We start from the raw sequence: 22,356 nt of genomic DNA, 5'->3' as shown, positions 1-22,356 counted from the left end.
TTTGGTCATACGCCTCGCTCAGCTGGAGCAAAGCAGAGGGATTCCAGCCGAAAAGGACCAGTGGAGAATTCCTTTGGAAAAGGGGAACCACCCGCAAATATCAGCACAAGAGAAGCAGTGAAGCTGGCACCTGGGCGCAGCTGCTATCCAAAACTCAATCTGGAGGCTTGCTGGGACAGGGATGGAGATGACAGTGCTGAAGCACGAGCATAGATTCTGCATCAGGAGCAGAGCTGATGCTCCACTGGTGAAAATTATACCAAGTTCTCAGCTGCTCTAACTGAAGCTGGTATTGTGTCTACATTCATCGACCTAAACTCTGGCACAGGGTGAACTGACTTCAATGGGATTACAAGTGTTTAAAGTTATTCATGGGCTTAAGTACTTTGCTGAACTGGGGCTTCAATGGCCGAAGGGAATTAGCTATAGCTGGACAAAAAATACTGATGATTTTTCATGCAATAGTCTCTCTCTTTTTTTAATTTAATTTTATTTTTGTTAAAGTCCCACAAAACTCAAAGTGTTTTGGGTTTTTTTCCACCATTTTATAAAAATCCCAAACTGGGAAGCTAAGAATTCTTAATTGTGAAATCCTTCTTTGGTGTACATATATCTTTGGTGTACATATATCTTTGGTGTACATATATCTTTTTCAGAAACCAAAGATATGCAGCTCAACTGGAAAATGAAAATTCTTATCAAATTAAATTTTCCAGAACAATGTTTATTTTGACCAAAAAGGCATTTTTCCCCTCACAGAAAAAAACCTGTTCTGATGATAAAAATTCAACCAGTATTGGAATTTGCTCTCTTCACAGCCCTAGGGAAGGTCTCTGCAGGTCATGGCTGAGACATAAAGGGGAGACTGTGGGGACGAAGATACCTGTTACATGGTTACCCAGCTTCAGTGTCCAATGTTCTCATAGGGCACAAGGATTAAAATTCTCACGATTACAAAAAAGCCAAGACTGATATTTCTCTGTACTCTCCCCTGAATTCTTTTCACATTGTTGATCTTGAATTTCTGTCAAATTAATCTTGAATTCATAACTGAGCTGATTGGAAGTGTTCATCTGGAATTCTTTCAAGCTAAGCCTTAGCTTCTCTATCTGATTCTTTGAATTTTGTCAGACTCACCCATTGAGGTCAGTGTGATTTGCACCTCTTTGTGTGTCATACAGTTATATGCTATTACCACTTCACAGCTTTTTCTGCTGTGATTAACTGGCCTTTTTCAATCTCTGTCTCCAGAAAGGGCTAAAAGTGGCTTCCAATAAAATTATTAAAAAGTTGGTTAAGCACAGGATATGACTAATCTGGTGTTCACAGCTGGAGGTTAAACTGAGCCTCATTAAATATAATGCTCTTGCACTTCTCCCATAGCAGAAACAAATGGGGCATGGAAGAGCTTTGACCACTCCAATCCCTCCACCTCTCTCTCACCCACTTACACACTCACGGAGCCAGCCCAACATTTCAAAAATTCTGAGTCAAGAAATCACAGGAGTGGGTTACAAATATAAATAAATAAACTCTGAATTCCTTTCATTTGTCTTCTGGTTTCACATCCTTTAGGATACATTTGTGTCACATTTGCGACACACCCATGAAAGCTAGCAGCAGAGATTCTCACATAATCATGTGGGGCTTTGAGAAAAACAAATACTATGACATTCAAAAGAATGTCAGCTTTGTTACAGCTGTGTTTTTACAGCTATATTAAAGTTTGTGCTTGATTTTTCTATTAGATCTGATTTGGAGAAACCCTTCCATGTCAGCGTAGGCGAAGTAAGTACTTCTGTTAAGCAGCAATCTCAGCTATGTCTACACTAGAGCAATCTGTCAAAAGAAGTTTCTTTCGGAAATATCTTCTGACAAAACTTCTGTCCACAGATTGTGAACAGACTGCAAAGTGGACTGAAAGAGCGATCCATTCTGTCAACAGGACTGCCTGGCCACTCTCTCAACAAACCGACCAATCAGAACCCCAGCAGACATACAGACTGGCTTTCTGTCGACAGAATCCACCAACAGAGGAGTTCTACCTCATGGGGGAATGGCAGAACACTGTTAACAGAAGTGCTGCGTTCTGCAGATTTACTGTCAACAGAATGCCATGGGAATCTGGACACTCTGCGGGTTTTGTGAACAAAGCATCTTGATTCAAAGTCCATCAAAATCCATAGAAAGTGCTCCATTCGCTTACTGGGTTGTAGATCCAGCTCCCAAAGAAAGGCTTGTGGTATCTCAGCTTCCCTTTTCTCTGAACTCAAATTAAATGTGTTCTTATAAAGCTGTACACCTCTTATTTTGAGACAACACTATTTCTTTTTTAAAATATCTGCTTCCAATAGATAATTAATTAGCCATATCAATCAATCTTGACATATTAAATCAGTAAGGAAGACATGGGGAATGAAAGGCACTAATATAGACACTAGTAGTAGTAGTAGTAGGCATCCTTCAGTCTGCATAGACTATGGATCACACCCTTTATAGTTGCAATTGAGGACTTCATTTACAGCGTCTACTGTGACTATGAAGGCCCACACGAGAGCGACAGTCCTTGCTGCATCTCTTGCAGATGTGGTGGGTGTCTGGCAAGTCCTTAGTGTGCTTTCTGTGCACTCACTTCTCCTCTGCGAGTTGTCTGATCCTTATCTCGCCCTTCTGAAGGCCCTTGTGTAACCCCTGCCTCCATCTGCTGCGGTTGTCTGCTAGTTCTTCCCAGTTGTCCAGCTCGATGTCTACTTCTCTGAGGTCTCTCTTGCAGACATCTTTGTAGCGCAACTGGGGGCATCTGGGAGGTCTTTTGCCAGAGGCTAGCTCACCATACAGGACGTCTTTTGGAATCCTTCCATCATTCATCCTGTGGACGTGGCCAAGCCAGTGAAGCCGACGCTGCCTGAGGAGGGTGTGCATGGTTGGGATTCCAGCTTGCTCGAGGACAGCGGTGTTGGTCACTCTGTCCTTCCATGATATTCCAAGGGTGCGCCTGAGGCAGTGCAAGTGGAAGACATTCAGCCTCTTTTCCTGGTGGGCATACAGGGTCCAAGTCTCGCTGCCATAAAGGAGGGTGCTGAGGATGCAGGCTCTGTAGACTTGCATTTTGGTGCGAGTGTACAGCTTGTTGTTATTCCACACTCTCTTGCTGAGTCTGGACAGAGTTGTGGCTGCTTTTCTGATCCTCCTATTTAGCTCAGTGTCCATCGACAGGGTGTCAGTGATGGTGGACCCGAGGTAAACGAACTCGTAGATGACCTCTAACGTATAGTTGTCAATGCTGATTGATGGGGATTCAGCAACATCCTGACGGAGTACGTTTGTCTTCTTTAGGCTGATGGTAAGCCCAAAGTCCTTGCACGCTTTGGAGAACTGATCCAGCGGTTTTTGAAGCTGGCCTTCTGTGTGAGACACTACAGCAGCATCGTCTGCGAACAGCATGTCTCTGATGAGGACTTCCTGCACCTTAGACTTAGCTTTCAGCCTTGTAAGATTAAACAGTTTCCCATCAGATCTTGTGTACAGCAAGATGCCCTCTGTTGAAGATCCAAAGGCGTGCTTCAGGAGGAGTGCGAAGAAGATCCCGAACAATGACGGAGCAAGCACGCATCCTTGTTTGATGCCACTCCTGATTCTGAAAGCATCTGATAATGCGCCGTCATATTGGATGGTTCCTCTCATGTCTTCGTGGAACGACTGGATCATCTTGAGTAACCATGGAGGACAGCCTATCTTGTGGAGCAGTTTGAACAGACCACCCCTGCTTACCAAGTCAAAGGCCTTGGTCAGGTCGATGAAGGCTATGTGGAGTGGCTTCCTCTGCTCCCTGCACTTCTCTTTCAGCTGCCTGAGAGAGAAGACCATGTCAACGGTAGACCTCTCTGCGCGGAATCCGCTCTGCGATTCGGGGTACACCCTCTCAGCAATCTTCTGGAGTCTGCCAAGGATGACGCGAGCAAACAGCTTACCAGTGACGCTTAGGAGGGAGACTCCTCGGTAGTTGTTGCAGTCGCTTCTGTCTCCTTTGTTCTTATACAACGTTACAATGTTAGCGTCGCGCGTATCCTGTGGAACCTCACCCTCTTTCCAGCACAGGCACAGTAGCTCATGTAGGGGTTCCAGGAGTGTGTCGGCAGCACACTTGATTACCTCTGCTGGTATACCATCCTGGCCAGGGGCCTTTCCTGCTGCAATGCTGTCGATGGCTCTCTTCAGTTCATCCACAGTCGGTTCCTGATCCAGTTCGTCCATTACTGGTAGGAGCTCGACGGCATCAAGGGCTGCGTCAACCACAACGTTCTCGCGTGAGTACACTAGTACTCATTACAATTTTCTGTGCTACATTTTTAAGAAGCTCCCCACCAACACTGCTGATCCCACATTTGTGTGCACATGTAAAGCATGTACTTGCATGTGTAAAAGGTGCACATGCACATTAATGAGGTTTTGGCCACACAGTTCAGACGCATATGTCAATTTTGAAGTTAAAGAAGGTCCCATGAAAATCTTACCTGGGCACCTGTGTGCCCCGCCCATGTACAAAGGTCTGCTTTGAAGCCAGTGGAAATCTCACTTCCAACTTGATCAATTTTGGGTCACAAAAGTCATTAACGAAAAATATGGATATGGGTTTCGATTAATCACATTTACAAAAATTTAAAATTTTAAGATGAGTTTACAAAAAAGGCAATAATCCCCCATATCCTTTTTACTTAAAGTACCTAAATTTAAATAGAAGCAAACTCAGGGAAAACTTTCATGTATGAGTCACTCTCTGATCCAAAAAATCAAACAACCTTTGTGAGATCTTAAATTAAAATAATGATAACTCCCCCTACTCCTTCCAGCAATCATCGGGGGTGCTTTAGGGAAATAAGGCAGCTTTGCAATTTTGTTTGACTTCCTGAGTCTGTATGCACCATTCCTGGACCAAGTAATTGCCACACAACAAAACTAACAAGCTGTTTTGAAAAGGAGGCTCAAATGTTCACAGCTGATGTGAGCTCAGTGTGCCAGGAAGGCAATTGCACATGTGGGAGTGTTAATGGCAGATTTGATGCAGAAGTGGCTGATATTAAAACAATAAAAGAAATTGCAATCCAGTCCTTTGGAAGCCCACCTATTGAGTGTGATTTCTTTTACTCCCCCATTTTTAAGAGAGGCCGAACTCTTACCCAAACTGTTTATTTCCCAGCTCATTCATTTGCAGACAAACATTTAGCAAATTTTGGGTGTGTGCACGTGCACGGGCATGCACAAATGCATAAATTAAACTAGCCACTCTGCAGATTCCCTGATTCCCAGGGCAGTGGATCCTATTCTGAGATCCTATGTACCTCATCGTAATAATAATAATAATAATAATATACAGAGATACACATCTCAGAACTGGAAGGGACCTTGAGATGTCATTGAGTCCAGTCCCCTGCCCTCTTAGCAAGGACCAAGCACCACCCTCTCTTTCCTTTTTCTTTCTATTTGCCCTAAATCCCTAAATGGCCCCCCTCAAGGGTTGAGCTTGCAACGCTGGGTTTACTGGGCCAATGCTCAAACCACTGAGCTATTCATGCCCATCCCCCCAATAGTTGCAGCCTGAAAGCAACTGTATTGTCCAGACTGCAGCAGTTCCCAAGAGTGACCATGACACATTTGGGGTATTGCCTAGGGAGTATGTTAAGATGTTGGTCTTTTAAATAAATGCTCAGACAGTTCACACAAGCCTTCAGGGTCAGAAAAGACTTCCTGTTCCACAGAGGAATCCACACTTTGATGAAAATCAAATCATAGTCCCACTGTCAAGCTTCCAGCCAGTTGCAGTCTCACTGAGTACCTTGAAATGGCTCCCTCCATTAGGTCAGTAATATGCAATGCTTTCTGAAGCACCTGTGCCCTGGAAAGTCTTCCAGGCTTGCCAGATCCGGATAGAGAAACCACCCCAGGCCACTACAGACAATTTGCCTACTGAGATGACAATCATCATCCACCACGTGCAGGATCTGATGGTAGGAAGTAGGAGTGAAAACAGGCTCAGGCATAGCACTCCTCAAATCTGATGAGGGATAATTTACACATCACAGATTTATTTAAAAGAAAACAAATACAGTCCTTTCCTTTGGGCAGAGCAACTACTTTTTCTTGTACAGAAAATGTAAACAGGGTAAAATTCTGTCACTGGGATGATTCCTGAAAATTATGGATTATTCATGGTCTTCCCATTGCTACACAGAGCTGACTTCTGGGATGTATGAATCTTACAAGCACTGGTCCCTTTAATTTGGAGAGTGGAGAAGTAGCAAGCAGAGCTGTGGGGCAAGGCTGTCTCAGACAGCTGCAACACACGCACCAACTTAGGGGGTGCTCTGGGGCTCAAGGAACCATAGAAAAATAGGGGTTGGTTAGCATCCAGCAGCTCCAGATTTCAGCCTGAGCTGGCAGCCAATAGCTGTTCAGCAGACCTAAGGCAGGAGGAGCTGGGGTTGGGGGGATGGTGGAGTGTGGCAGGGCCTCTGGGCAGACTGAGGGTGAAGAATCACCAGAGGCCGGTGGGGGGAGGAAGGAAGTCAGCACCTGTGGCTCAAAGGCATATAGGGTTCCTTCCTATTCATCACTTGCGGCTCAGCCAAGCAGCTGTACTTCATTATCATGAACAAGAATGAAAAAGAGGAGAAAAAAAATGTTTCATCATTTTCTCCCATGCTCAGCTGGGGTTGACAATATGGGAGCATTTGATCCTACTCAAAATGGGAAGACAGGAGCTTCCTATGAATCTGTTCAGAATAGTCACCCGAACCAGCAAAGCACACATCTTACCATACCTACATCAACATTAACGTGGACTTCGCTGGTTCGGGTGATTATTCTGACTCAGAAAGACCCTGCAGTACTACCCTTTATTCCAATAGCCCCAGGGGTCTCTACTCTCATGTGTTTACGGGTGGCACAGAAGTCTGACAGCAGAATAAATGAACTACCTTTAAAGTCTCACACTGACTTATCTTGCTGCCTGAGAAAGGCACAGAGGTACTGAGGCACATCTCCACATAGCCTCACCTCCCAGCCACTAAACAGGTTAAGCCCCTGTCAAGCAGCACTCTCTAGCAAAGAAACCCTATATCGCAGGCCACAGCAACATAAATGTTTTCACAAAGCTTGCAATATCATGTGCAGCACTGGATGAAACAGTAATTTGGTTCTGTGCTTAGCATTTGGAAAGAGGCCAGGAAGATTTCTATAACTGGTACAGACCTATGAATCCCTAAATGCGCAGGCACTGTTTGTTACAGAGAACCTCAGCTTTGGAAATACACTTCTCACAGAACTGGAAGGGACCTTGGGAGGTCATTATGTCCAGTCCCCTGCCTCTTGGCAGGACCAAGCACCATCCTTTTCTTTCTTTTTTTAAATCTGTTTAACCCCAGCTCCTTAAATGGCCCCCTTAAGGACTGAGCTCACAACCCTGGGTTTAGCAGACCAAGGCTCGAACCACTGAGTTTCATCACTCCTTCAGCATCTTGGAGACTCCCTGCATTGGGAAAGCATCTTTTCAAATACAGCTTGCTACTGCACTGTCAACATAAAAGGGAGAAGGCTGAGCTGAATTAAAATGTAAGTTAGGTGGTGAAAAGCGATGTGAACTTGGTGGCTTTGACAAAGTCTCTATCAGAAGGCACATATCAACATCACAAAAATAGCGCCTCATTTGTCAGGATGCTGTCCAGGCCCACCGATGGGGGACAGTTGCCCCCAGGGCCCCTTTAAAGAGCTGCAGCACAGCTGCTGCATGTACCTGTGAAGGAGAGGGACGCAGTGCTGTGGTCTGGGCAGCACTGAGGGCTGAATGCCCTAGGCCCCGCCCCTTATGTCCTCGGCCCCACCCTTTCCGGGGCATAGAGGTGGGCCCCCATCCCACCTTGCCCTGGAGTCCTTGGTGGCTATCAGCCCCACTGATGCTGTCTAAGTGGGTGCTTACCCAGAGTGCCTCATTACCAGGTCTGAGCTTCGCCTTCCCATAGCAAACAGAGCAAAAGAGAGTCAGACAAATAGACAGATTCCTTCAGAGTATGCTGGAAACTGTATGTCTATTCGGGAAGAGGTACTCATTTCCCTCCAGCCTATCTTCCCTTCCTCAGGTTTGTTTGTTGATATTGTGGAAGATGAGGTTAAATCAGCAAGACCCAGAAGACAGCTTTGGAGTGATTGCAGCAAAAGCATAGGCCATGATGATGCGTACTGCTCAGCAGCAATACAGCTGCATGAATACTGATGAGCCACAGGAGCATGTCTGATGAAGACACTCTACACTAACCAGGAGAGAGCTCTCCCATCAGCCTAAAAACCTCACCTGCTTGAGCAGCATAAGCTATGGGTGTTGGGGAGGCTCTCGGCACGTGATGTAACTTATGTCGCTCAGGGCAAAAATCCTTCTTTTAAGTAGCTTAGTCCAGATGCCATGGAGGACCATTAAGATGTTTTATAGTGAGCAGCAGAGCACTAGAGATGTATGTTCTCAGTGACCAGTGGTGCTAATAAGGTGGGCTGCTGCACTGTGGATCTTGGAGTTATTGTGGTCGGCACATCCATTCCCAGGCATAACAAGCTGCAGTAATCTGTTCTGGAAGTCACGGAGCATAACTGAGGATAGGTCATCATGTAGGGTTGCCATCTTTCCCTTGGAAAAGTTGACAACCTTAAGGACAGCTTTCTTGCCAGTCACAGAAGACAGGCAGCATTTTTGGCAGCTGTTGCTCTCTGAGCATCCAGAAGCACTAAGCAACAAACTAATTTGGATGTGGCGGGGCAGGGGAAGGCAGACTCTCTCAGCAGCAAGAGGCATGATGCTGGTGACCGGTTCTTCAAACTATTTTCCTCTTCCCTCCAGTTCACACAAATTCTGTTTTCAGCCCGTTGCCTTTCACCCACTTGCTGATTCTGGCCTGTCACCAAATGAGTGAGGGATTAGGGATTTGGTAGCAGATGAAACAGTGCTTCCTTCACCATTCTCTGAGTGTGACCTGAATGTCAGGACTGATAGGATTTCTGTGTTAATTCCTGCTACATGAGTCCTAAGGGTTATTTTGGGGGGAAGAGGGTTGTTTTTTTAAAGACACTCTCCATCTAAAGGTCAGCAGCTAAAAAGAGGAAGCTGTGAAGATGCTTTGCTTTCCTGTAAGGTGTATGAAATCTATTCTTTCAAACTTGAACATTTCTTCAGCTGTTGCCTCGTGTGAGGTCCATACGCAAAAAAAGGCTTAATTTTGTTAGTCTTTAAAGTTCTACTTTACCGCTTTTTTGTTTCAACTGGGAAGTGTCCTAATGAGAAAAATGTCCCTAGACATCTTTGCACCCCGTGTACTTTTCATCTACTAATTACTGATCACTTTTTGCACCTCATAAAAGCACAGGCAACCAGATAAGGCACTCAGTGCCCTATTGCCTGCAGAAGCCAGGAATAAGTCAGGCCAAGGGCATATCGAAAAGGGAGCTACTTACCCAGTCCATAGCCAGTCTCCTAGCAACAGGCCACAGCATTCAACAGAGCCCATCTGTTTGTCAATATTTCCAATGACTTCGTCCCAGGGTTGAAACTGCCACCAGATAATTTGTGGATGGGGGAGAGTTAAAATTAAATTAACAATTGATTCAAGTTTGAAGGCCACTTGAGTTGTGTGCCTTTGAGGGGTTAACCCATTTGGTGCATGAAGCGAAAAGACTTCCTGATGCAATTCAAAAGGCTCTAATGCCAGGGATGCCAGCTCAAGAGCTCAACAAGTTGAAAGGATTACAAAGGTCACAGTTGGGTCAAACTGTCATCAGAAATTTAGATGTAATAAAAAAACCCAAGATTTCACCAAAACCTCAACACCAATAGAAATATTTCCTTCTTTTGCAGGGCTTTGGTTTGTTTGTTAAGTCCAATGGGAAAGGGTTTGCTTTTTTTAAAGCAAATGAACATTCCAACACCCCACTACAACCAGAATGTGGTAATGAAAGCAACATTGGACTTGTTTAATTGTTTAAGCTCAGTGAGATGGAAAGAGCCAGCAGAACAGCATAAAGTGTAAGATGTAAAAGTAGACTTTTTAAAAGAAGTCTTCTTATTTCAATAATTCTCAGTTGATACAAATACCACAAGGGATTGTTTGTAAGTAGCTGTCAACTCTAACTGGACAGAACTTTAACCTAACAGCCCAGAGAATTAGCAGTCGACTTCACCGCAATAATGTTTCCTATTGTCAGAGCTTCTCATTGCAGGGTTTTAGTCCTAGCACTCCATGTAGGCATTCTGCCTTTGGGCATGATTCAGAACTCCAGATGAGAAGACTTCATTCAGATCCCTTACAGGGTAAGAGGTGTTCAAACACCTGCATCCAAAGTGCCTCAACAAATCAGCCTTTCCTCTGGGCTCCATCTCCACTCCTTCTCGCCAGCTCTGGTGTTCAGCCCTGGGGTCTCTATGGGATGACAGTTCGCCTTCAGTACGGTGACCATCCATCCCAATTTCAGCAGGACAGTCCTGATTTATTTTGTCAAAGGGGCTAATTGCCCCGTGTTTTCAGGTGGCTGCCGCCTGCTTCCCCCAGCTGGGGGAGCTGGGAGCCGGACCACATGGCAGCATGGCTGCCCTCCAACTTCCCTCAGCTGGAGAAGTCGGGAGCTTCACTGGAAGGGTGACAACTCCCACAGGGCAGCCACCTCCTGACTCCCAGATAAGGTGACCATCTGTAGCCAGACATGAAACCCCTATTTGGCCTTTTCTTCTTCTCCCCCCCCACTGGGAGAGACCAAGAGAGAAACAAGCAAGGGAGACAGGTAGCCTTTGATGTCCTGGGAACGCAGGTGTGCTGTCTCGCCCAGCCTCTCTACTATACACAAAAACCAGACAGTGAATGGGCTAGCTAATGGCCGCCCTTCTGGCTGATCTCGGTGATTGACATGCCTGATCACTTCCCCAGGAAGAATGGGGAATCTCCGCCCATCACCTCCAAAGGTGCCCAGCTGTCCACAATTCACAGGTGCAAATTGAGCCTTGCACCTTCCCTGGGAAACCTGGGTTCAAAACACATTCCTCCCGATTGGCCACTTGAGACCAGTAAGCCGCCTACATGACAAAAGGGGTATAAAGGGGTTTGGCAGCCCACCCCCCTTTGAGTTTCAATCACCTACACCTGCTGGCCAGGTCTGGAATTAACTCCTGAGACTGGGGATGCCTGGTTCGTATCTACTTCTTCCTGAGGGATTGAGAGAAAGATTCTGGGTCACACCGGATCTAGGAGGCAGGGGTAAGAATTACACCTGTATTACACTTCTTTCCTATAGGAATTGAGGGAAAGACTCTGGTTCCACCAGGTTGAAGAGGCAGTGGTGAAAATCACACCTGCAATGTGCCTTTCTTGTGTACACATTAATTGTATTAGTTTAAGCTAGCTAGTTTGTCTAAAACTTTTCTTAAGTTAAATTGTGTTGTTTCCCCTTTAAAAACCACGAGTACTAACTTGTACTTTAATCATTTGTCTTAGTTAAATTGTTTCTATCTTTGTATAAATAAAAAGTAACTGTTAAAGCCTCTCTAAGTGTAATTTTCCTCTTGCTGCTGTACCCGAACTAAACACAAACCAAAGAACCCAGCCTGCCCTGGCTGCTTAGCGTAGCTGCTGGTGTGGCATCACCCCCTTTGCCCCACCAGACCCTTAGCTGGCACCTGGGCATCGGCTCACACCATCCATCCCATTTTGGCCAGGATGGCATCATTTCCCTTGTCCCATGTTTAGGCCAGGGAGATGTGCTCACCCTATACTTCAGCCTCTGGCTCAAGGCCCTTCACAGGAGTCTCTCTGCTTCCAAAACTCTACCCCTTTTAATGGGCACAGCTGTCCATGATGTTATCATCTGACCAGTCCTAGTCCCAACCTCTCTGCCTGGGAAGCAACTAATAATAGCACAGGGGTAATAAATGTGACAAACTGACTTTTACCCCTTTCTAGCTCATGATAGGGTTTCAGCTCCATCACCAAGAGATGATCGCAAAAAGTGACCATGAAGCTCATTCTTTGAAGCAAGAAGTGAGGTCTACAAACAGAAGAAACCTACACAAGTCAGCACAGAAGTGAAAAGGGACACAATGAGATTTCTCTGGAGCTTCCAGTGGGCATAGTCACCTTAACATCAATGAAGCTGTACCAGTTTATACCAGCAGGCAATTTGGCCCTAAGTGCTGTGGGCTGGAGCCAGAAGACATGCAAAGCAGAAGAGCGTTCCCCATGCAGAGCAACTCAGAAGCAAGGGAACAGACCAGTTGATGGCTAGAAACCTCTAGCAGAGAAAACAGAGGGGCAGTCTTAGCATTAAATGCTTTTCCTGGTGCCCACTGTGAACAGGACAGTCACCCATCTCGTACAGCACTTGTTTAGAAGTGGAAAGATGATAAATAAACATTGCAAACTAGCTCTGTACAAGAGTGGCCAACACTGATCGAGTTTTGCTGTAAATATTAGCAGATGTTATCCTTCTTCAACCCACAAATGGGCAATCAAGACAACAACTTCCTAAAACAAGGAGAGTGCATGCACTGGGGTCCTCCATATAGAAACACATACTGTATAACCAGTGAGGGCCCACACCTCTGGAGCATCCACTCATGGTCTAGTGCAGCACTACCACTGCAGCTCTGCCTCAGTTTCCCCAAAGGATGAAGTTTGTTTACTAAAGAGGACACCTTCAGGAGTCTAGTTTATTCTGCCCCAAAGGCAGACCACCACATGAGTATACCTCCCTGTCAGCATCTTTAACTGGAGGGAGGAGGGGCTGCATCAGCCATACTCCATCAATCCCAGTTATACATTAATTTTCCTTACCAGAAAACCCTCCATAACCTAGAACCCTCTTCTTGGGTCAGGAGCCTCTTGGAACTAGCTGATGAAGGTCCCTGCTCTTAAATTGAGGTTCCCCCCAGATGCCAAACCACAAGGACCCTTTCTCAGGACAGCATATAATTCCTCTAATCTACAATTTAAAATCATAGATCATAAAACTGAAAGAAACCTCAAGAGGTAATCAAATCTGGATCCCCTACACTCATTGCAGGACCAACACCACCCTGACCATCCTTGACAGGTGTTTGTTTAACCTGCTCTTAAAAACCACCTGTGACAGAGATTCCACAACCTCCTTAGGAAATTTATCCCAGTGCTTAGCCACCCTAACAATTAGAAAGTTTTTCCCAATGTTCAGCCTACACTTCCCTTGCTGCAATTTAAACTCATTGCTTCTTGTCCTATCCTCAGAGGTTAAGGAGAATAATTTTTCCTTACTCCTACTTGTAACAACCTTTTAGGTACTTGCAAACTGTTATCGTGTCCCCCTCAGTCTTCTCTTTTTTAGACTAAACAAACCCAATTTTTAAAATCTTCCCTCAGAGGTCATACTTTCTAGGCCTTTAATCATTTTTCTTGTTCTTCTCTGGACTTTTTCCAATTTTTCCTGAAGCGTGGCACCCAGAACTGGACACAATACTCCAGCTGAGGGCGAATCAGAGCAGAATAGAGCAGAAGAATTACTTTTTGTGTCCTTCTTACAAGACTCCTGCTAATGCATCCAAACATAATGTTCACTTTTTTGCAGCAGCAGCATTACACTGTTGACTCATATTCAGCTTTTGGTCCACTATGACCCTAGACCCCTTTCTGCACTACTCCTTCCAAGACAGCCATTTCTCATTTTGTATGTGTGCACCTGATTGTTCTAAGTGGAGTACTTTGCATGTGCTGTTATTGAATTTCATCCTGTTTACCTCAGACCATTTCGTCCAGATCATTTTGAATTATAATCCTATCCCCAATGTGCTTACGACACCTGGTCTCGTCTACAAACTTTATAAGTGTACTCTGCCATTATTTAAAACATTGATGAAAATATTGAACAGATCTGGACAGATCCCTGTAGAACCCCATTCATTATGCACTTCCACCATGATTGTGAACTTCTGATAACTACTCTCTGGGAATGGTTTTCTAACTATTTATGCACCCAACTTATAGTAGCTCCATCTACGTTGTACTTTCCTATTTGTTAATCCGCAGATCATGTGAGACTTTGGCTGCGTCTGCACTAGCAAATTCTTTCAAAAGACTTTTCGAAAGAAGGGGACTCTTTCAAAATATCCTGTGGAGTGCCTACACACAAGAAGTGTTCTTTTGAAAGTAAATCAAAAGAATGCAGTGCTCCTTTTGAAATCACTCCTCCTTTCCCGTTTCAGGAGGAGTGCCCCCTTTGGAAAGCTTCTTTTGAAAGAAAATGTGTGTAAATGCTCTGCAGGCCCTTTTTTTCAAAAGAGCAGTCCTCATGGGGCCTGATTGTTTGATCCCTGGCCTGTTCTTTCAAAAGAGCAGGGGCTGTGTGCACACACTCTATTGAAAGAGCAAGTCAATATTTTGATCCCCTTTTTTGTGTGTGGACACACTCTTTTGAAAGAAGTTCTTTCGGAAGAGATCTTCTGGAAGGGCTTCTTTCATAAGATCTCCATAGTGTAGATGTAGCCTTTATCAATGGCCTTACTACAGTAAACTCTTGCTTCTCCGCTATTTGATCAACCGGAACTCTCAGATATCCAGCATAACGCCAGCTAATGTAGCTTCCTTTTTTTTTTTTCCCCTCAGAGTCCTGGGGTGCTGAGCGGAAGCCCCCCAGACTCCTAACACTGTGATATCCCCCCACAAGTGGCTCCTCTTGGGACACAGCTGTGCCCACTGCCCCATAAGTAGCTCCTCACAGGGCTCAAGTACCCTGCAGGCAGCTCCTGCTGTCCCCACTGAAAGGTAAATGGGGCAGCAGTTGAGTGGAAGCCAGCACTGGGCGGGGGAGGAGCTGAATTTTCTTACTGGGGGGGCCACTGACCACTGCCTGTGCCTCCCCGCAGCAGCTCTCCATTAACTGGAATATATGAATATCTGGCAGTCTCCCGGTCCCAGGGTTGCCAGATATCAAAGAGTTTACTATAAAGTCCAGATATACCACATCTACCACTTCTCCCTTATCCACAAGGCTCCTTACCCTGTTAAACACAGCTATCAGGTTGGTTTGACATGATTTGTTCTTTACAAATCCATGCTGACTGTCACCTATCACCTTATTATATTCTAGATGTTTGCAATCCATGCCTTAATTATTTGCTTAATTATCTTTCCTGTTAGAAAACTGAAACTAACTGGGGTTTAAGTTCCTGGGTTGTCCTTATTTTCCTTTTCATAAATGGGCACTAGGTTTGCCTTTTTCCAGTCTTCTGAGTCTCCTGTCCTCCATGACTTTTCAAAAATAATAGCTACTGGCTCAGATATCACCTTTGTCAGCTCCTTGAGTATTCTAGGGCAGTGTTCAGCAATTTTTATCGCCTCATGGCACACTTCAGCACTCATTATAATTTCACAGCACATGCAGATATATACAACTCAATGCCCTCCCCATCCCCCAGAGCCAGACACTCCAGTTCCTTGCTATAACCTAATTCCCCTCCCATCCCCCCAGAGCCAGATGCCTCCCTACCCCCACTGCCACTATTGCTGGTATCCCAGAACCACCTCTGCCACCGCACACTTCTACCACCGAGCAGTGGGGCACGTGTGCCGAGCAACAGATGCCACTTCTGGCGTGCAGTTCTGAGGCACACTATGCGCCACACTAGGATGCATTTCATCAGGCCTTCGTGAAGATTCCCTCCCTGCCAGTTTTGTCTTGTCTCGCCTTTAACCCTGCTATTATTTCTAGACCCTTCTGCCAGGTCTCCTTCTGTAATTGTCTGCTGAAGCTCTTCATGAGAGCTAGGTTGATCTGAGACTTAGTATTCACAGCACCTTCCTTCTGGAAACTCCCACCCAGGGTCATTCTCTTTGGGTTTCTTTTGTTGATGCAGCTCCTGCAATAGTTTTCACCCAGCAGAAGCCTTCTCTGGAAGAGCTTTTGCTTCCTGGGTTCTGGGAAACATTTGTCTCCCCAGGAGCCTCTGTTCTGCTAGTTGCCCAAGAGTAGCTTCACTTTTATCATGCCTGGATGCTTCACTACCTAACTGACTGCCTCCCAGTGACTCAGTGACTTAAGTAGTCCCCAAGTCAACTTGAGTTGCCTCTTTCCCTTATGCGCCGCATCTACACAGTATTCCCCTTTTAGAGGAGTAATGCAAATGAGGGAGACCGAAAATACAAATGAACCACTGATTTACTAATCTTGTCTTCATTTGCATAATCTCACGTGATCGTACTTCCGGAAGAGACTTTTCTGAAAGCAAAAACAGAAGTGTAGATGGGGTTCCTTCGGAAAAGAAAACCCATTTTCAAAAGAACCCTTCTTCCTCATTTGTTTCATTCATTGTGATTTATTGTTTAATTTTATAAATGACTTTGAGGTCCAGTTAGCATGAAAGTTATTTTACAGAATAAGACCCAATACCACTACCGGCTCAATGCCAGTGCACCCTTGCATTTCAGTGGATCCCCTGGGATCCAATTGCAGGCTCAGGACCTAACAGTCACATTGTATATTAACACCACAGACATACCCCACCCCAAAAAAAACACACTTACCTGAGAGAGGAGTTTGTTGTCATCCTCCAGCAGTTTGACTTTTGTTTCAAGTTGCCTGATGTAGTTGGAAGAGGAATCTTTAAAAAGAAGAAAAAAATAAGATTTACTTCCCTGTGACAGAGTTCTTTAAAATCAGTAATGTAGTTTCACGGTTGGATTCATTTTCCCTCTCACTGGAAGACAAGCCTGGAAAAGAACTAAAGAGCCACAGCTAGCGGTCAGAGCTAGAGAGTCTAACACATTAACACAGAGGAGAAGAATACTGCGAGATCTAAAACCTGAAGTGCACATGCAGATGAACGTATACACCCAAAGAAGTCTACCAGTGAGATGTGACAGGTTATTCTTAAAAACGCATGGAGTTAGGCAGAAATAATCCTGACAGAGGAGTATTAGGGTGACCACTATCTGTTCTGCTTTTAAAGGAGCAGTCCCGTATTCAAGCCCTCTTGCGGATGTCCCACCTTAAAAAAACAGGTAAATTGTCCTGTATTTTATGCTCTCTCATTGGTCAATCAGAAGTCAGTGAAGCCCCAACCACCTCTTGTTTTTGCAGCTGGCAAGTGATGACTGGTCAGGGAGAGCCTGAGCTGGCTTCAGATTGGGAGAGGCAGCCTTGGAGGGAGCAGGGGAGTGGGGAATGGAGGTGTGGGTTACAGAAAAGGTGTGTGTTACACAAAACAGACATTCTCAATGGAGACAAGTATCAGAGACGTAGCCCTGTTAGTCTGTATTTTCAAGTCTGTCTCAAGAAGTCCTGTGGCGCCTTATAGAGTAACAGTTACTTTGAGATCCACAAGCCCTCTGAACCCCAGAGCTAGCTGGTGCGGCTGAAGCCTTGATCTCCAGAGTTCCTCACCCCCAGCTGAAGCCCTATCCCCAGCACCCCCCACTGTGCTGAAGACCTTGTCTCTGGCATTCCCATGCAGGGATGAAGGCTCAAGCCCTGGCAACCCCCAGAGCTGAAGGCAGAACTGTGTGGCTGAAGCCCCGATCACCAATGCGTGCCCCAGCGCAGGCTGAACCCAGATCACCAGTGCGTCTCTTCCCCTCCACTGGGCTGAAGCCCCATTCCCTATTGTTTCCCCTCCTTCTCACAATCGGAGCCAGAAGCTGTTGTAGGTCTTTAATAATTCGTTGCAGTGGTCTGAGTTGGGGGCTGTAGGTGATGACCAGTGGTGTTCTGTTCTTGGCTTTTTTGGGCCAATCTTGAAGACCTACAACCTATCCTTAATCAGGATGCCACACTCCAGAAGGCTGTGGGTGACATGCCTGTTCTCTCCCACAGACAACCTCCCAACCTTATGAGGATCCTCACTAACAGCCACAGTCTATACACCAGGAATACCAGTCCTGGAACCTTTCCTTGCAACAAAGCCCGCTGTCAGCTTTGTCCACATGTCTTCTCTGGAGGTACCATCACTGGACATAACCAGGTTACTCACAGAATCACGGGCACTTTCTCATGCTCCTCTACTAACACCATATATGCCATCATGTGCCAACAATGCCCAGATGCTTTGTATATTGGACAGACTTCTAACTCCCTTAGACAAAGGGTTAATGGGCACAAAACAGACATCAAAACACTCCAGATCCATAAACCAGCTAGTCAACATTTTAATGGAATGGGGCATTCTATTAATGACCTAAAGGTACGTGTGTTACTGAAAAAGAACTTTCGCACCGTTCTTCAAAGAGAAACAGCCCAGCTGGCTTTTACATTGAAATTCGGCATATTAACACATGGTTTAAACCGGGACGGGAACTTTCTGAGTCACTATAGGGGCTCGTCTGCATACTTGGCTTACTCTAATTCTTAACCTCCCCCACCACCCCTCCACTCTGATTTGCTCACCTTGATTATCTTTTTCTGATTTGTCCTCCTTGCTTACTGTTTTTGGTTCTCTGTGCCTTAAATATTGAGTCTGTTCTGGTCTGGCTATGGTCTGAAGAAGTGGGTCTGTCCCACGAAAGCTCACCTAATAAACTATTTTGCTAGTCTTTAAAGTGCTACTTGACTGCTTTTTGTTTCAAAAAGGAATGTGTGTGAACAGAGCACAGCTATTATCAGCTCACCTGAAGGCTCCTTTTGCTCTGCTGTGGCAGGGAAATGTGGCTGTAAATGTTTCCTTTCACAACACTGTGGCTGCATGAATGCGATTTTTCAACTTTACTTATTTTGACTTTGGGATGTCGAAAAAAGTATGGTAAAGAAAAACATGCAATGTAGACACAAAGCAGAGCCACTAGCTCACTACAGGAGTAGTGGCACTGCTTTGTGGTGACATGACTATTTAAAAAAAAAAAAAAAAAAAAAAAAAGACTACAAACTTGTGCTCTGAGAACATCAGCCAGCACCTGCCCAAATTCCTGTTTTGCTTCCCTAAATTCAACTCGGAACCCAGATTAGATAAAACTATTCTTCATTTTCTGCCATATATGGCTTCACAGAGTTTCTGTGCACTGTTAAATAAAGATCTAGTGTTGTGTGAGGAGGGAGGTAATTCAGCAGGGAGTGATGTGATGTATGTATGTACAATCCTGAGTTTTTCCACAAGGGTTCAGACATCCAAATTTGTGGCAAACAAGTGGTTTGGAAAAGCAAGATGCAATGCAAGACTCACTTTGCTGTTAAAGGACGCAAGTGCCTTGTGATTAACTGCAGATCAGAAAAGCAGATATCAGTAGATGGGACATATTTTGCACATCCTTTTGATAAATGTGTAAGATATTCCTATGATGAGAGGTACTATATAATGATGTAAGGCTCTTAGCTGGCTCAGATGCAGATGCTCAACAGCAGTCATAATAGTTAACATGATTTTGCCTAGTTTCCCCGTGCAGGATGGACTCTGTGGGAGATAGCCCTCTCTAGAGAGACTACCATAAGAACATAAATGAACAGCTGTATTGCATCAGACCAAAGATCCATCTATCCCAGTATCCTGCCTTCCAATAGTGGCCAGGCCAGGTGCTTCAGAGGGAATGAACAGAACAGGTGATCCACTGAGGCGAGGGACACCACCCCTACCCATCCCGGCTAATAGCCATTCATTGTCCCAAAATTATTTATTATTGTTTGCACCATGCCTAGCCAGTCATGGTCCAGGACCCCTTTGTGCTAAGTGCAATACAAAATACAGAGTGAAAAGACAGGCCCTGTACCAGACAGCTTATAACAACAGATTTTAGATTAAAGAACTGAACACTCCATGTCCATGGTGGTCAGCCAAATTATGCTAGAAACAGTCATATTCAAACAGAGTTGTGGATATATACACCCACCTAGAGATGGACTTTCCTAAGGCCATTTGATTACAAGGTGTCCAATCAAATGGATTTTTCCCCACGGCACGGAAAAGCTTTTTGAATATGAAGCCTCAGAGGAAAAGAAATTCCAAGAAATGTTAGTTCTTTTTTAAAAAATGACACTTATCCCACGCCAAAGTTTGACATGGTCAGTCAGGACATTAATGGGAGCTGCGGGTGCTACCATTAATTCAGTTCCAAGGTTTACCAGGACTCTAGTTCTCACCAAATGATACTCTGAAGAGTCCAAAACAAAAAGCAGTCAAGTAGCACTTTAAAGACTAGCAAAATAAACTATTTTGCTAGTCTTTAAAGTGCTACTTGACTGCTTTTTGTTTTGATAGTGTATAGACTAGCACGGCTTCCTCTCTGTTACTATTCTGAAGAGTCCAGTCCGTGTTCCAAATATAGTAAAATAAGTGATGTTTCAATTCCGCCCTCTGTAAGGGAACACCAAATGACCACAGTAAAATTAAATATAAAGAAACAAAGAAGAAAAAGAATGAGCTACTTTGTTGCCAGTAGTAAATATTGCACCTCTGGCCCGATATGAGGAACACTCATCAGTCCTGTCGACCTGTGCACTGCGTGCACAGGGAGAGATTAATCACCAACACCTTGAGGACATTCTTTATTCTAGATTGGTGCTACCCAGAGGTTAAACATTCCGATTTCAATTTTAAAGGACTCCATAACTCTCAGACCTACAGGCAGTGGCACTCAGGCATTAAGCAGCAAAGCCAAGGCTGATTTTCTCCCTCTTTTAGATCAGGAACTACATTCCCAGCATTTTTCTGCCTTTGACCTTCCCAGTATCAGTAAATTTTCCACCTCCCACCCCAAAAGCTGAGTGGAAAAAGCCACTGCAGACCTATCTGCTGAGCAGGAATGTTAATAGCTCACACCCCCCTAACCAAAATCATAGTTAAAAATTAAACAACCCCCCCACTTCCATCTCCACATTAGCAATGTGTTCAGCTTTTAGGAATGTGCACAAATCAGAACCTCATTGATCTGAAAGGAGCAACCTGTGATTTACTAGTGCTGAGAATCTTGGTAGCTGGTAGTTTTGGTTTTTGTTTGTTTGAGTTTAATCACACAGATACATTAATAGGCTCTGTACAATGCTGAGGAGAAGGAGAAGGTCTCGGGAAGAGTGGGTTGTGAAGGAAAGTGTCTTGTTCGGGCTAAATCTGGGTCACAGGCACTGCTGAATGGAAATATTTTTCTTTACAGTACATATTATCATTACTGTTCTTTTATTTTTATTTTCTCTGGACTCTGGATCTTGACTACACCTTGACCAAGAAATCTGGTCCTTGACAAAAAATAAATTGACTATCCCTGATATAAGTAAGGACAGGTAAGCTCTAAGGCATGGCTTCACACACTGGGGGGAGTGCCCCCATGGGGGGCATGAACAAATTCCAGGGACGTGCGAGGCAACCCAAACTCTCCCCCTCATTCCCCCCACCCAAGAAAGAGCCGACCCTTGCTTCCTACTCTCAGCCCCTGCCATTTCACATGGGCAACCCGGCGCAGCCACTATAAAAAGCAGGCAGCCAGCAAAGGCTCACATGGAGCTAGCTGCCTCCTGCAAAGGTCAGTATGGGTTGTGGGGCAAGGAAGAGGATATATTTAGATGAGGGGCTAGTGGTGCCTGGTTTTGGAGGAAAGGAGGGGCTCAGGCAGGCAGCTCACAGGCGCCTGGGGTGGCTGGCCCATGGTTAAAAATAGAGGTGGGGATCATGGTGCTGAAAAGTTTGGGAACCATTGCTCTAAGGCAAGGGTCAGCAACCCCTGGCACAGGAGGCAAGAGTGGCACATGAGCCAATTTTGATAGGCACACAAAGAGGGAGCTCAGCCCTGCTCCTCCTCCCACATGCTTGCTTAAAGCCATGTTGATGGTGGATTAATTAAAGACCAGCTAATGCTACCAACCACCACCTAAATGGCAACGCTCTGCATCTAAATTTTTTTATTAATGAAGCTGTTGTAGGTAGGACTACTAGTGACTTTAAAAAGTGTCTCCAGCACTCAAACTGTACAGAGGACAAAAGGTCAAATTTCAGCACTGCACCTGGGAAAGGCTGCTGACCCCTGCTCTAAAGTGTGCTATTAAGGATAAGGGATTCCCACCTAGAATGTGGCTCATTTCCTCTCTGGCTATTGCTAAATTAGCCCTTGCCCTAGAAGCTATCCCTGGAGCTGTTCAAAAGCAGCTGTGTGAGGAAATGTTTGCTGTAGGACCCAGATCAGATAATCCACCCATCCTACTTACTCTCTTTCATTGTTATAACACCTCACTCTTGCACTGCACTTTTCATCAGGAGATTCAAAGCACTTCACAATCTCTAATGAATTCTCACAACAGCCCACTGAGGCTATGTCTAGCCTTCAGGCTTCTGTCAACAAAACTTCTGTTGACAGAAGTTTTGTCGACAGAGTCTGCGTCCAGACACTGGTCGGTAGT

General features: G+C 45.0%; 1 protein-coding gene across 3 annotated transcripts in view; it reads right to left on the bottom strand.

Moving 5' to 3' along the window:
* CCDC85C (coiled-coil domain containing 85C) overlaps positions 1 to 22,356 on the bottom strand; it is a 150,881-nt gene that overhangs the window by 38,557 nt on the left and 89,968 nt on the right. For all 3 annotated transcript variants that reach the window (XM_074996545.1, XM_074996547.1, XM_074996546.1), the window contains exon 2: positions 16,572 to 16,648. In XM_074996545.1, the coding sequence (XP_074852646.1) occupies positions 16,572 to 16,648 (77 nt within the window). The remainder of the gene's footprint in view (positions 1 to 16,571; positions 16,649 to 22,356) is intronic.

The sequence above is a fragment of the Carettochelys insculpta genome, chromosome 6 (assembly GCF_033958435.1).
Source record: "Carettochelys insculpta isolate YL-2023 chromosome 6, ASM3395843v1, whole genome shotgun sequence".
In the NCBI taxonomy this organism is placed as follows: Eukaryota; Metazoa; Chordata; order Testudines; family Carettochelyidae; genus Carettochelys; species Carettochelys insculpta.
Note: the sequence above shows the minus strand (reverse complement) of the source record. Positions and strands in the feature narration are given on the sequence as shown.